The 16,529-nt window shown below is 43.0% G+C and overlaps 1 protein-coding gene across 1 annotated transcript in view; it reads right to left on the minus strand.

Annotated features, from left to right (window-relative positions):
* LOC138834095 (spondin-1) overlaps window positions 1-16,529 on the minus strand; it is a 270,957-nt gene that overhangs the window by 99,657 nt on the left and 154,771 nt on the right. Inside the window, exon 6 of the mRNA XM_070032849.1 lies at window positions 5,630-5,778. Coding sequence (XP_069888950.1) covers window positions 5,630-5,778 — 149 coding nt within the window. The remainder of the gene's footprint in view (window positions 1-5,629; window positions 5,779-16,529) is intronic.

A 16,529-nucleotide genomic window follows, 5' to 3' on the forward strand; every position in this document is an offset into this window, starting at 1 on the left:
TGCCTCCTCCTTTGTTCCCCTTCCCATTCCCCCCTGCCCCGGCACAAAAGTTGTAAAGTTCACTTTTCGACATAATGTCTTGTACGTCTCATTGTTGCAATGGGTCCACCTGTATCCCTAGTTAAACAATCTGCTTTTTCCCTTCCCCTACACAAATTATACCAACATCAAATACAGTGAAAGCAGGGGTTATATCATGGGGGAAGGACATACAAAGCAACAAAGAAATATCTTATAAATATGTTAGAAACAATCCTGCTCATTATTTTTAAGATAGGATCTTGCTTCCTCCCCTGGCATGTATCTGGTCTGAAATCCATCTATTTTAAGCTTCTCACCGTTGCTGGCACGAGAGGTTTATACTACCACATCTACTTCTCTTTGTTGAGAAGGAGTGTCACAGATTTCCCGTGTGGGATGACCTGGATTCACAACCCTCCTGATCACAGCTTCCCAAGTGACTAGGATTGTGGTGTGAGCCACTGGCACCCAGCTGGCAGTCACCAACAGTGTTGTCAAGTTCAAGGGACATAGTTGTGGAAAGGAAAGCTCTAAACTCTGCAGAATAGGTAGAAAGAGATACAAAGCAAATACAGTATGTGTAATCATGGTGATGATGGAGGAGAAGGTCCAAGGAGTACCTGATGGGACCAGTTTGGTATAGAATCAGTGGTGGCCTCCAGGAAGAGCAATATTTATGTTGGACCCTGAATGATGAATAGGAGCCCCAAAGAGGTTCAACGCTTAGAGTTGCAGTGAGAAATAAGATCAGAGAGATAAGATGAGGTCACATCATAAAGTCAAGCTATAGCTGGGCGCCGGTGGCTCACGCCTGTAATCCTAGCTACTCAGTAGGCTGAGATCTGAGAATTGTGGTTCAAAGCCAGCTGGGGCAGGAAAATCTGTGAAACTCTTATCTCCAATAAGAGATAACCACCGAAAGTGGCGCTGTGGTTCAAGTGGTAGAGCGCTAGCCTTGAGCTGAAGAGCTGAGGGACAGCGCCCAGGCCCAGAGTTCAAGCCCCACGACCAACAACAACAACAAAAAAAAAGAGTCAAGCTATATTACAGAATTTGAACTTTATCTTAAAGAGGTGCCATTATACACCTTGATCGACTGGGGGAATGGCATAATGCGAGTCATGTAGTGTAAGATGTGCAGCAATGGTAACAGGGAAGAGACTGGAGTGAGGGACATCAAAAGGCAGTGCCTCCATGGAGGCCAGTGATAAGGGAGCCTGGACAGGTGTGGAGTGAGGGTGGATAGAACTGCATGAGCTTCAGATAATGCAGAATTGGCACAGGGGCGGAGGGTGCCTGGTTTCTAGCATGAACTGGGCAGTATTTGGGCCAGCAACCAACAAAAAACTAGGCACCAAATAAGCTTGCCAAGACTGCCTCTGGTAAAGCACAAATGGTACCAGTGGAAGAGTATGTCTGCATCTCAGGGAGCGTGTATCCACGGTGCTCCATTCCCATTTCCACCCGGTGCAGGCGGCGTTCCCTTCTGCCTCCACCTACTTAAAATGCCCAGCTGGGATCTGCTGGGCTAGACACAATTCAATATTCCTTTTTTCTTTAAGCAGTTTATTTTTAATGAATGTCTACAAAATGTACATGCTCATGACACTCAATGTAATAGTCCAATGCAAGGATGCACCGTGTGCTAATCAAATCCAGCCTTCCTTTACCCTCTCTCTCCCAGCCTCTAGTGCTCACTATTCTATGCCCCCTGTGAGAACATGTGCTATTTTTCTTTATCTGGCTTATTTCACTGCATACAATGTCCCCTAGTTCTATCCAGACCCCAATCTCTTTGAACAAAAAATCAGTTCAGAACGGATCACAGATCCAAATATAAGATCTGAGGATCTGGAACTACTAGAAGAAAACATACGGGAAGCCCTGCAGATGCTGAAATAGGCAATGAGTTTTTTGGACAGGACCCTAAAAATACAGGAAATAAAAGTAAAAATGGACAAATGGGATTTCATCAATCTGAAAAACCTCACAGCCACGGAAATAACCAACGAAGAGGAGAGACAATGTACAGAATAGGAAAAATACTTTCCAATTACTCATATGACAAAAGATTAATATCTAGAATATAGAAGAAACTTAAAACGAAGCACCAGGGAATACAGTTTAAAAAGGACAGAGTATCTGAATAGACAGCTTCCAAAAGAAAAAAAAAACATCAATGGCCAACAAATACGTTTCCAGTCACCAGTAGAAACCAGGAAACATTGCCTGTTTCCTCCCAGAAAGAGGGACACATAAAGACCCCCAACTTACTCCAGCCACTAGCACCATTATTACCAATAACTCTGCAATAATTCCGTTTTGGTAATTTCCTTGGTGTTTTTCAGTTACAGTAACATTAAAACTTCTACCCAATAGTATTATTATAGTTTTTCATTGCTAATGGGATTAGTAGTTTTATCATTTGTGTTGGAAATCCATTAGCATAAAATTTACCTCCAACAACCTTTTGTGGTTTTCAGTGCCCCTAAAACCTGCCATGAGCGCTAAGTCTATAATAAGGGAACACTGGTAAGCATATGTCTTTTGTTGGAAAAGAGGGTTTTTCATTTTCATCCTGCTTGGATTGGAGTTCTTTGATAGAGCAAGTGGCAGGATATTAGGTATGAAAGGTAGAGAAGTTTGTAGAGGTGTTCAAAGAAAACATCTGTGAGGATTCATATTCTTGCTCCTTTTTATGTCATTATTTTTTATCTGACTCACAGAAAACTATAAGCTGTGTTCTTGCAGGAAGTAAGATTTAGGGTCATGAATCATTTGGAAGTGGAGAGACACCAAGATTATGCTCTCATTTGACTTCTGAAGAGGTTGGGGAGCTTGAAACATGGCCAGCAGAGATCCCTTCAGTGCAGGTGGAGGACAGTAAGGTGAGGTAAGCATCATAGAATTGCCTTTTTGAAATTATTATCTAGTTTGGAACAAGGGACCCTATACCTGCACAGGGCTCTGCATAGTATACATCTCATACTGTGTATAGGCTTTGAAGCTAGGTGGACAGGGGCTCAAGTTGTTTGTGTGTGTGTGTGTGTGTGTGTGTGTGTGTGTGTGTGTGTGTGTGTGTGTGTGTGTGTGTGTGTGTGTGTGTGTGTGTGTGTGTGTGTGTGTGTGTGTGTGTGTGTGTGTGTGTGTGTGTGTGTGTGTGTGTGTGTGTGTGTGTGTGTGTGTGTGTGTGTGTGTGTGTTAATCCCCCTTGGATTCCTTATATGAAGAACAGATATGAAGGAAGCTAACAATAGATGCCCAGCACCCAAGGCCCTGAAGTGTGGTGGCCTTGAAGTGTGGTGACAGACATTGACATATGCTCCCCATTCAGAGTCCCCATAATTAAAGTTACTATGACTGATGTCGGGAAATGCCAGCCAGCCAGATGGGATAGCCAGTCCCAGGCCAGCTGGTTAGGACCACACTAAGTAAAGAACTTTCCCAAACAGGGACGTTGTAAGGCTGGGGTCCTAGAGATGAATTTCTACCTTTTTTATTGTTCTGAAACATAACCCATCATGTATAACTCTTGCTTTTTCCTCTCCAGAAACTTTGCAAGATGGTCAATAGTAAGGCTAGCATTACTATGAAGATGACCTTGAGCTTGGTCCGATTTACTTGCAAACTTGAGGGTTTTAGCTGTTATTTGTAACAAATGATTTTGAGCATTGCACCCCACACCACAGAGGGGGACAAGACTGGAAGGTGAGCGGTTGTCATAATCCCACGTTTGAGATCCAGAAACACGGACCATTAGGATTCTAGGTAAGGGGCGCTACCACTCATTCCCCACTACAGGCCAGACAGACCAGCACCAGCCTGGAGGGAGCCCTTCTGACGTTACTCTCTATAGCCTGAAGAGGCCTGGTAGCCAGCATCAGGGAAGAGAGTAGCTAGATGCTGACCTTGTGGTGATTGTATGCAAGCCCAGGACATCTGGTCAAACACTTTGGTTTTCTTTCCCCCCAAGAAATAAAAATACTTTAAATCAAATTAATAAGAAACACAAGCTTATTCTTGGGCATGTTTCAACTCTAATCCAACAGGATTCCTCAGGGGATTACAGTGGAGTCAGAATGACCTGTGTGGCATTCAGTTCATAAGGTTGAGGAGCAGCTGGGAATCCAGATGGTGGACTTCAAGAAAAGTCACTGCCATGCTAACTCCTCATCCGGCTCAGGAACATATTGTAAGGGGCACCTGTGGACCTGGGGCCTCCTGAAGTGTGTCAGGAGGTGTGGGATAGGAGCCCAACAAGGTGATTGGCCTTCCAGAGGCCTGTTGACACCCAAGTGTGGTTTGCTAGCTCCTTCCATCCGTTCTCCCTTTCTCCCTCCGTCCCTCCTTCCTTCCTCTTCTTCCCTTCCTTCTCCTTCCCCCTTCCTTCCTTCCTCCCTCCCTCCCTTCCTTCATTTCTTCCTTCTTCCTTCCTCTCTCCCTCCCTCCCTTCCTTCCTCTCCCTCCCATCCTTCATTTCTTCCTTCTTCCTTTCTCCCTCCCTCTCTCCCTTCCTTCCTCTTTCCCTTCCTCTATCCTTTCCCCTTCCTTCCTTTCTTCTTCTTTCTCCTTCCTTCCCTCCCTCCCTTCCTTCCTTCCCCTAGAACAATGGGAAGTGGGCAATGAAGTATGGCTTCCCACAGGGCATTCTCAGGCCAGAGAGGGTTCTGTGGGTAGGGATAGCTGAAGCTGGATGGTTGCTTCATAGATATTGTCTTCCAATGCCTTTCTCTAGTGTTAACTGGATCAGGTGGTTTTTGGGGTTTTTTTTTTTTTTTTGGTTTTTTGTTTTTCTTTTGGCCAGTCCTGGGGCTTGAACTCAGGGCTTGGGTGTTGTCTCTGAGCTTCGTTGTGCTCAAGGCTAACGCTCTACCACTGAGCCACAGCGCCACTTGTGGCTTTTTCTGAGTAATTTTATTGGAGATAAGAGTCTCACAGACTTTCTTGCCCAGGCTGGCTTTGAACCATGATGCTCAGATCTTAGCCTCCTGAATAGCTAGGATTATAGGTGTGAGCCATCGGCACCTGGCTAGATCAAGTTTTTAATGAGAGTCAAAATGGAATGGTCAACTAAACAAACCAACAAGAATGATAGGACTCTCCTCCCTCATCTCTCAGTGGTAGGAGGCTGGCTCCTGGGCCTGTACAACATGTCCTGCAGATGCTTCAATACACAACGCTTATGACTAAGGCTGGTGAATTTATCAGACATCTCAAAATATAGTTGCAAAAAGCACATGCCAATACACAAATGTTGATTTTTGGAAGTGGCAATTTGGCTGAGACAGCTTGAGACAACCCCATCTGTAAGGATCATAGTAAGGAAACCATAAATCACTGCTTTGAGTCTCAGGAGACCAGAGACATGCCCAACAGTAGAGCCACCACAGCCGCATTTAGCATCAGCTGACCAACACACTGATGCAGCCAGGGAAACCTCAGATACGTGTGGCCCATCTTCTACTTAACATAAAAACCCTAAACTGAGCAAACAGCTTTTTTTCCAGCTCATTGTATGGCAACTTTCAAGCTCCTGGAAAAGAAACTCTCAGGGGTATTTTGCATTTCTGACAGTCAGCTAATCTGCTCTTTTTTTTTTTTTTCTTACCTGTTGTCGAATTTCTTCTTCCATCTTCACTGGTGAGCCCAATTCTGCAACTTGTTTGACGCCTTCGCTGGCATAGCCTCCATATTCCCACAGCACATAGTTTTTGGAATGGGATCCACCAATGATGGCAGACCAGTGATTGGCTCGACCTGAGAAAGCCAATCAGGATGCAAATGTCAGTATGGATGTGGCTAAAACAGGAATGCCTTAAATAATGGGGAGAGAAGAATAATGGGATTCAGCCAGCAAGTACCCTTGATTAAGCATCCCTCTTAGACCTAGCAAACTCTCCGGGCCGTCCCTCTCCCTCCCCCCCCCCCTCTTGCAGGTGATTAGACAGAATCCCTATTAACAGTAAGCCTCAGAAATGTGGGCAGGTATGCTCAAGCCAGAGGCAGTTCAGTGATACCTTCTGTCTCAAGGGTCTTGGAGAAGGGAACAGTTGAGAAATGTTGAAAACTTTACAACTTTGGTGGGGGTGGGGTGGGGAGGATTGGGTGGGGGGGGCGGGGAAGGGATGGGAAGGGGAAACAAAGGAGGAGGCTACAATGCTTGATAAGAAATGTACTCATTATCTTGCCCATGTAATTGTAACCCCTCTGTACAGTATTTTCACAATAAAAATTAAAAAAAAGGCTGGTCAGCTTTATGGGGCAGAATAGAGAGGAAAGGCTATTTCTGTCCAACTCAGAAACATTAAAGAACACAGTATGCCATCAGTAATTTTACATTGCTGTGTCACAACCTGTAAAGAAAGAGTTAGGAGTTAGGAGTTGATGCTGGGGAGGTATCATGAGTCGTAAGGAGCCTGCCCATGAGTGGCCTTGCTAAACTCCCCTTCAGGAGTTTAGATGTCATCTGAAGGGTTCTGAGCAGGGGAGTGACATGATTGCATTTGAATTTTAGATAAATCACCTAGGCAGCAGTGTGAAGGATGCATTAGAGAGAGTAAAATTGGAGTGGAAAGCAAGGGAGGTGAGCAAAGAGGGGGAGCTACGGGGGTGGGGTGGGGTGGGAGTGAGGGAAACAGCCATTAGCAATTCTCAGCATTAAACACGGCTGTGTTCAGCTGGTCTTAGGTACATTCAGTGTGAAGGGTGAAGCAGGCACCCTTCTTAAGAACAGCGTAGATTGCCTGGATGTACAGTGACCAGGCCACACTGACTAGTGGTGACCCTGCGGGATGACAGTTGCAGCAGGGCATGAGAGGAATAAAATCAAAAGGGAACCAGCAAGACCTGAGCAGGGCCAAGACTGGGGGACATTTCACCAAAGTCCTCAAAGGAAAAAAGGGGAACGGACAGTCAAGGTCAGTACAGTACAATAGTGGGTTTGATTATGTTTGCTTGACTTTGAGGCATTGTCTTGCTATGAGGCCCAAGCTAGCCTCAATATGACAATGTTCTTGGGCCTCTGGATTGCTGGGATTCCAGGCATGTACCACCATCAGTTGCTTGCATTTATTTTGGCATTACAATGACTATAGATGCATCCCTGTTCTGGTTCATTTCTCAGCCATTCATTCTTTCTTTCACAAAGTTGCAAGTTAAAGAACAGTGAAGGGAAAAAAAAATTGAATTGGATAAACACACTTGACAATTTTTGTTTACCGGTCTGTGGCCCAGAGTGGGCAGAACATTTCACTCTACCATCTACCAAAAGGATTTTCAACAGGTGCTGGCCGTGTTTATACAGCTGCCATTGCTATCCCACAGCCTTCCCCTTCAAGAGACCAGACAAACATAGGCATCAAGCCAGGCTGCATTCTCCTGGCCCGCTGAGGGCAGCCCTGCTCACCCCAGGCAGATGACATCACCAAGCAGGTCTGTCCAATTGCATGCTCATCATCTCCTACAGGGAAGGAATGCAAGCACCACCTTTATCCCTCTTCTCCCTAAAGATGAATGGAGATGCTGGTAGGGAGAAAGTCCTAGTTATCATCTGTGCTAAGAGCACGCTTGTGTAGGGGCAAGGACTGGTAGCTTGTTGTGACCTTTGGCTCATGATGGAAACACTCAGACCAGCTGCTGCAACCCTTGCTGCATCTGTGCCATTCCACTGAAATGCTCCCTTATCCCAGGCCTGCCCTGCCAGTAATTCTGTACAGAGGCTCAGCATATGTTGGCCTCTCTGTGCTCTTCTCTTGCCCAGATTGGCCAACTCTTATTCCTCCTTCCTAATGAATGCTTGTCCCTTGTCTCCCTGTTACACAGACCACATTTCCGCTGATTGCTGCCCCACTAGACTCCCTGAAGGAGTCTGCTTTCAGCATTTGCATGGTGCATTGCAAGTGCTCAGTACTTGTGAGTGCTCAGTACATTTCCAAAAGCCTTTCATCCAAACAACTAAACAAGGAGGAGACACAGCAGAGACCAGCCTTGTCCATGTTTGATTAATGTGATTACCTACAAGTCTCAGGTCAGCGGAGTTCCTGACACTACTAAGCTAAAGGACTCAACTACCTTTCATGCTGTTATATAACCAAGCACCACAGGAAGAAGGAAAGACAGACAGACAGGCCCTGGCCTTCCAGCAAGCAATTTGAGCTCTAAATTCAATTACTTTATTTTCCTGAGTTTCAGCTCCCTCTCTTCTAATTCAGGGATGATTATGCCTGCCTTATTGACCTACTGTGAGAATTAATTTTTTTAAATGAGATAATATATGTGAAACCACTACTGGCACAGAACAGACAATAATTACGGTTTCTTCCTTTTATGGTTGTTAGGGAGGTTTCAAACACCAGTAAGATGTGCAACCTGACCTTTATTCAATATAAAAGACAGAAATGCATATAATAAGAAGGATGATAATGGAGTGAGAATAGGCACTCTCGGGGGAATGAGGGATGCGCCAGGTGTGTCTTCCTGCTTTCTTCAGCTTTCATTAGTTATGAGCCAAGCACAGTGGAGGCCGTGACACAGACAGGAATAGGATCTTTCTGTCACTTTCCCAGAGGGACTCACAGTCTGGGGGTGGGGAAGACAGATGGATAAGCAGATTAACTACAATCCGGCTTGTCAGATTATTACACAACAAGAAAGCAGTTAAGTCCAAATTCCCTAAAATCTAGGGAATTAAAGTCCAGTGGCTTGAGTACAGACAGAGAAGCAGATACCGTCACATCGCAATTGGTTTTGCCAGTTTGCTCTCTAGAACAAAATGTCTACCTTCTAGACAATATAGGTATTAGTTTCCCACAATGACTTTGCAGCATAAGACAATGAATTCAAATGTCAACACATTTAATGCCAGCCAAATAACAGATCTGTGCAGGTGCCTGGATGTGGGGTGGGGAAACTGCTTCCTCCTAGGGGTGGTGAGGCAGCTACTAAGATCAGAATGAGTTTTAGAAACAGAACTGTTGTGTGATCCAGCAATCTCACGGCAGTGTGTATACCCAAAGAAAACATATAAGTGTGTATACATACACCAGTTTGGGTGGCTTTCCATAGGATGAGTTAAAAGTTAAACCAAAATCCAGGGGCATCAAGGTGAGAAGCTGTGGGATGGTCCAGGGGAGAAAGATGTGGTGACCTAAAGCCATTAAGATTTGGCTTCAGGCTTACATTTGTGACTAGTAATCAGTCATTAACCCCTCCTAAGTTCTCAGTTTCCCTTTTATGTATGTGTGTATTCACTGATGTGCTTGTGATAGAATCTGGAGTGTCTTGTACTCGGGGCAGGTGCTGTAGTCCTGAGCTACACTCCCAGCCTCTCCCACCATTTTAAAAATAGAGGGAACAGTTGCAAGGCTGGACAACCTCCCAGAGTTGTACACATTAATTGGGATGGTTTTGGAAAGAACTGGGAAGCTGTGAAAACTGTAGAAAACAAAGGTCTCAGTATTATTTCAGACTGAAAGCACTGTGGGAATCTATAAGAAGAGTCAAAAAGAAAGTACAGAAACAACAAAACTTTCCCAGTGAACAAAGGATCGCTTCCAGAGACAGAATAGAAAGAAGGGAGGCAAGCAGACTAGGCTGTAGGCCCGAAGAGATGAAACAAAATTCTCTTCACAACAGAAGTAGGAGAATCAAATATCTCCCATCCTGCCTTGCACTTGATCATGCTTATCCTCTGGATGAGGCCCAGTAGGGTTTAAGGAGCATGGCTAAGCTCACAGAACTAGCAAGGGAGTGCTGGGCCTGAACCTCAGGTCTGCCTGGCTCCACATGCTTGCTGTTTCTCCTACATCCCACATCTCACTGTGAGATCAAGAAATAGAGACCATTTGTGCTGGGAATGTGGCTAGGTGGTAGAGTGCTTGCCTAGCATGCATGAAGCCAAGTTTGATTCTTTAGTACCCCATGAATAGAAGCCAGAAGTGTTGCTGTGGCTCAAGTGAGCATAGCCTTAGTACATAGAGACTCAGAGAAAGAGACCAGGCACTGAGTTCAAGCCCCAGGACTGGCAAAAAATAATAATAATACATTTTTTTTTTAAAAAGAGACCATTTAGAGGCCCACAGAGTAGGAGGGCAATGAGATTGGATGGAACACAATGAATGGACTAGTTTGAAGAGTCATGAGTGGCCATGTGGCCAATAGCACAAACAGGGGGAAGTGTGTTGAAAGATTCCATTTGGGAAGGATGATGCAATAGTTAGTGTGTACTGAGCCTTTCCTATGTGTCCAGCACTAGGCAGAGACCTACCTTACCTCCATCATTATTCAGACACAGATGCTATCACATTTTCCCCTGTGAAACTTGGACTTAAGGAGTGCAACACAAAGCTACAAAAGTAGGTGAGTGAAGATACTGGGTTGAAAGTTGGGTCTGTCTGATGCAGGACTAATTCTTTTCTACACACTACCATGAAAGGCACCCTGGAAGGAAGGGACATGAAGATAAAGAAGAGGCAAGGACAAAGGGCTAATCACTCTCAATTTCAGTTTCTTCATCTGTAAAGGAAGGGGAGTGTCAGGATCAGACTCCTAGTGCTATTTCTGAGGCTCAAGTCCATGAAACAGTTGCTGGCACATGAAATGCCCTCCATTTCTAATAAATAAAATTAAATAAAAGTGGGAGAGAACAAATCTAGACCAGTTTCTGGAAGCCATGATAACCCAAAGGAAACTTTATTGGGTGATTAAAAACTAGTGGGTGGAAATGCAGAAACATGGTATACAAGGATCTGAGTCAGGGAAAATGGCAGGGAGTCATCTAATGGGACATATTGGTCTGGGGCCTATGGAATGAGATGGCTTGGGAGAGCCCAGTTAGCTGGAAGAAGGAGGTTTGTCCTAGACCATCCTCTAGGAAATAAGGAAGTAGAGAGAAAGAAGAACCTGGTATTAGGAGGCCTACAGAGAGATAGGGATGAGATTGATGCTTGTGGCTTCCTGAAAAGAAGAATCAGGGAGGCCAGCTCTGAGATCCTTGTAAAGTACCGGGGCCCTGATCTTTGAAGTCTGAAGCAAAAAAGCAAAGGCCAATGCCTTTATGTCTCAGGAAAGGACACAGCTCCTGGAGTTAGCCTGGTCTTCACTGGTTCCTGTGGCACATACTATCTGAGCCTAGATGTTGATTCACAATAAAATTTCCCTTGGATGAAGCTTCCAGGGTACAGAGGCAGGTAGGAAGCTAGAAAGAAGAAATGATTCGATGTGTGAGTTTCAGATGGTGATGCCAGCCAAGTACATTTATATAAAATACAATTCTGGGGAGAGGCCTTGACTACATTACAACATAAAAGATTGCTATGGGGATGAGGCCATCTTGTCAGATGAAGAACTGAGTACAACACAAAGTCTGACTCTTGCTCATGTAAGAGGGAATTCCTGCTGCCTGATGGCCCAGTTGGACCTTTAGTATCTCCCTGTCTTTGGAAGCTAAAATACTGGATTTTTCTAGGTCTGTTTCTTTCTTCTTTGGTTTTTTCCTGTCCTAGAATTTGGACTCAAAGACTTCATACTTGCTAGGCAAGTGTTCTACAGCTTGAACCATGACCCCAGCCTTTATTCTTTTAGTTATTGCTTTCAGATAGAATTTCATGGGTTTTTTTTTTGTTTTGCTTTGGCCAACCTGAGCCATAATCCTACCTATACTTCCCATATTTTGGGATTACAGGAATCTGTCATTACACATCTCTTGTTGTTGAGATAGGTGTCTTGCTAACTTTTTACCAGGTCTGGCCTTGACTGGTGATCCTCCTGATCTCTTTCTCTCCAGTATCTGGGATTATAGACATGAGCCATACCACCTGGCTGTTCTATTTTTAATGCATTTTTGTTATTATAAAGGCAATGTACAGAAGGGTTACAGTTACATAAGTCAGACAAAGAGTAAATTTCTTTTTGAACAATGTCACCCCTTCCCCTCACTCTCTCAGTTTTTCTGATTCTTCTTGAAGCTTAAGCTTATTAGTTTTCAGACGAGAAAACTAATCAGCTCTCCTAATTTTTCAAACCTAATCTTGACTTGCTCCATTGGCTCTCCTTGGCATCCTGCTTGCAGTTGTATTTTATCAACTGCCATATTCCAGTGCACCAGTTCCTTATAACAAATTTCTGTCTATATGTGTGTACATGGCCTATTGTTTCTTTGGAGAAACCTAATATAGCAGGAATTCAGTGATCATCCAGATTTCCTAGCCAGTGGCTACAGTTCCCTGACAATCCTTGTCCTGTAAAAACTTTCTACCTATTTCCTTGATAGCTACACATAGTGCTTCAAGTGAGAATGCCCTACAGCCTCAGAGACTGGATGGTTCAATCCCTTACTGTCCACACAGCCTCACTCATAGTATTGTCAACAAATCACTGCTCTTGACCCTAGTTGGGCTTTTGTGGACTTTGCTGTAGTAGCAATACCAAACACAGATCTTCCAGTATCCAAGTTCCCCATCCTCTTTTTCTTTATCTAGTAGGCAATCTTGTCACTTCCACCTTCTGTAAAGACCAAGGTCAACCATTCCACGGACTTATCCATGTACCATGTGGCCAATGGAAAAATATGGTGGGCTTGCAAATTCTATTCATAAAAATTATCTTGCAGCTTACTTCCCTTTGGCCATCTTGTTCTCATCAGACACAAGCCCAGGATCTATCTAATTTATAATAACTTAGATTTGCCTATAGAACTTGGCTACTGTTGGTTTACCCCTGGGTGCTGTCCAGGACACAGATTATTCTTGCCCTCTGGCTGTTCCTGCTCTTGGCTGCTTTGGAAATGCATACTGGATCTAGCCATTGTGCTTTTCTTAGGATCCCATCACAGGATACTACAATGTGGGAGGAACTCTAAATTAGGTTAGAAATTCCTCAATTTTCTATCTTTCTGATTTCTTCATTCATATCTTATTTTCCTGCCTTATCAAGAACTTTTCCATCTTTTCCATTCCTGAAAAAAACTTTGCACTTATGAAATTGGTTATGTTTCCCCACCCCCATTTTCTCCAAGATATTCAATAACATAATTCTAGTCTACTCTACTAATTCATTAATGAATGTTTCTGGTCTGTTACTATACATGAAATCAGGATCATCATGCCACAGGGGCTGGTTTTTATTCTGATAAAGTTCTGTATTTTTCATACCATCTATGTATTATTTATAACTGCTTTCTTATTACAGTGGCAGAGTTGAGTAATTGTAACAGGCAATTTGGCCTGAAAACACTAATCCTTTGTGAAAAAATGTTTGCTAAAACTTGGGCCAGGCCTTAGAAACTGATATAAATCATTCTTGATCTCGGGTCTTTGAGATGTTCAGTATGGAGGGTAAGGTAAAGGGCATTAAGGAGAGCTCTTTAACAGTCAACTGTATTAAAATGTGTGATGACACTTTGACAAAGACAACACTGAATTTTTTTTTTTCTGGTCATGGGTCTGAACTCTGAGGCGCTGTCCCTCAGCTCTTCAGCTCAAGGCTAGCACTCTAGCTACTTGAGCCACAGCACCTCTTCCAGCTTTTTCTGCTTATGTGGTGCTGAGGAATCAAACCCAGGGCTTCATGCATGCAAGGCAAGCACTCTACCACTGAGCCACCTTCCCAGCCCCAACACTGAATTTTAAAATATAAACAGGAGACACTTAACATAGAGGGCACTAGGGAACCCAAAGCTTCCTGGAGGAGATGGGAGCTGAATTAAATTCTGAAAGATAAGTAAGAGATGATAAGGCAGATAGGCGAAAACTAATTTTCTTCCCCAGAAGGACAAGTAGGTGCAAACAGAAAGGCATAAAAAATATCACAGGTGCCTGGTAGACCATGAGGTCATGTGTGTGTGTGTGTGTGTGTGTGTGTGTGTGTGTGTGTGTGTGTGTGTGTGTGTAAAGAATCAGCTTGCACCATGTCCATCATGAAACAGAAAATGACTAGACAGGTATAGAGGAAAAAAAATGCGACCTTAGATATGTGAAAGTAGCCAGTAAGAAGTTTTTGAGATGACTGTGCTAGAATTAACTTGCAAGGACTGTAAAGAAACTACCATCAATATGTCTGAGAACTTAAAGATGGAAACAATAAGTGAGCACAGGGGGAAGTCAGGCACATTATAAAGGGGTCCAAATATCTTAATAGATAATTTACACTTTTATCTTGATGGCAAAGTAGAAGAGAGAATAAGATAATCTTGTCTACAGATAATCCCCAAATCTATATATGCTCCCTTGACTTATGTTTCTGACTTTGATGGAGGAAATGGAATTGATTATCCCTGTAGACATAGTAACAATAAAACTGAGTAAAAACACATGATGTGCCAGTTTTCAAAGGTTACAAAATGGACAGCAGAGCTCTATGATAGCCAAGAGAAGGGAAGACATAGCAGGTGAGACTGTGTATACACTGGATTTCTGCCAGGGACACAAGGAGGAAGGTAAAATGGCTGGGCTGAGGAAGTAAAAATAGGAATTGGGACTCCTGAAATCAATAGGACGTATGGGACAGAATGCCAGAGAAGGGGCAGCCATTACAGAGAACAGCATCAGAAATGTACATGGATTTCCCTTCATCTTTGACCTACCACAAAGCTGTACATATGTAGCCTGATGTTAGGTCAAAGATTAGTGCTACAATGATTAATTCTACAAAGACTGCCAGAGCACAGCTACAAGAGAGCTTAGAGCTGAACTGCAGAGGTTACTCATTACTGGAGATTTAGGGATTTGAGTCACTTATTTTAGAGAGACTTTGTAGACTACTCTGAACATTTAGCTGAAAATCCAGAAAGGCTGTAACTTATTGGTAAAATTACTTTAGCCCTATAATAAAGGCTACCTAGACTTATCCTTACAAAACTTAGTAAACAAGCCTTGACAGGGAATCAAGCAGATTTATCAATAAACCTGAGCTACACTCCATATTCTTTAAAGGAAGACTAAGAATCTAAAAACCCAACAAAGAAGCCTTTACATCATGCAATTAAAAAATAAGCAGGCATGTATAAAAGAAATGAATTGTGAGCTAAAACATGGAAGGAACAGCCAATACAAAGAGTTTCTTACATGACTGATATATTGGAATTAACATAAAGGACTGTGAAGCCAATGCAATCAATATACTTGAGGATTTAAAGATGGACACAGTAAGTGAACATATGGGGAATCTTAGCAGAAAATAAACCATTCAATAAGGCTAAAACGAAATTCCATAGCAACAAAAAAAAATCTTCATTTGGCCATAGTGAAGAAAAATATCAGTAAACTGAAAGATAAGGTAACATAAACGTAATTCAAAAGAAATTTCAAAGTAGAAAAGAGGCTGAATCCTTCTGACCTTTGGAATAAAAGTAAATGGTTTCAGTGGAACCCCCACAGGATAAGACAGAAAGATTAGAAAAATATCTTAATAAACACTTAAAATTTCCCCAAATTTTATGAAAAACATCAACCTGCAGATCCAAGAGGATCTACACTTTCAAAAGTACAAAAATAAGGAGAATGATACCTACGGCCAACTGAAAATAAAACAAAAAGGAAAAAAGAAAAGAAAGAAAACACCAAAGCACATCAAAACATCATAGAAATGAAGAGAAAATCTTGGAAGCAATAAAAGCCACATTGCAATGAGTAAAACAAAGCTCAGAGTGACTGCTTCTAAAGTTAGGCAAACCAGAAGAACAGGAAATGGCATCTCTAAAATTTTAAAAGAAATACAATTCATCATCCTAGAATTCTATCTTGCCAAAATATCCTCCAACAATGATGGTAATAGAAAACACTTTTTTTTTGATAAGTGAAAGCTGAGTGAAAATATTACTAAGGTGACTGTCATATATGAAATATAAAGGAAGCTCTTCAGCAGAAGGAAGATGAAATCAGACTGCCGTGACTATCTTCATGAAGAACTGGAAGAGCGGGAAACTAGCGTGGTGTGGGAAGGTGCACCCTGCATTTCATTCCACTGCAGTTTCTTCAAGAGATTCATGTTTCCTAGCGCTTGCTGGAAACCAGTCAAGGCTTAAAAGTAAGTCTTCTATGGAACAAGACCTTGCAGCTTCCTTCTCCTGCATCTTTTTCCTTGTGGTCTGAACCTTGAGCTTCCGTTGCTCAGTTTACCTGCGTTTACCTGCTCTGGCAGGTCTCCCAGTGGTTATTGGGTTAATGGTTATTATGGTTATTGCTTTAATCTTTGAAAAAGCCCACTTTATGGATTTAGGAAATTAAAGCAGAGGAAGAGTAAGTGACTTGTCTAGGGCTACCCAATTAATAAGTGATAGAAGTGGGTATGGATACAGGTTTTGCACTCAGTACATGGTCTGGTCTTCCTGGAAGGATGGAAGGCTTGTACTGTACTGTGTAATGTGACCGGTAGTGGCCACAGATGATTACTTAGCACTTAATGTATGCCTGTTGACATGCATTTTCCACCTTACATCATTTTAGTTAAGTTTAGGTAGCCACATCTGTCTGGTGGCCACCATATTGGACAGCACAGCCCTGGATCTGGAATAG

This window comes from Dipodomys merriami, unplaced genomic scaffold, assembly GCF_024711535.1.
Source record: "Dipodomys merriami isolate MVZ:Mamm:240054 unplaced genomic scaffold, mDipMer1.0.p SCAF_21, whole genome shotgun sequence".
Taxonomy (NCBI): domain Eukaryota; kingdom Metazoa; phylum Chordata; class Mammalia; order Rodentia; family Heteromyidae; genus Dipodomys; species Dipodomys merriami.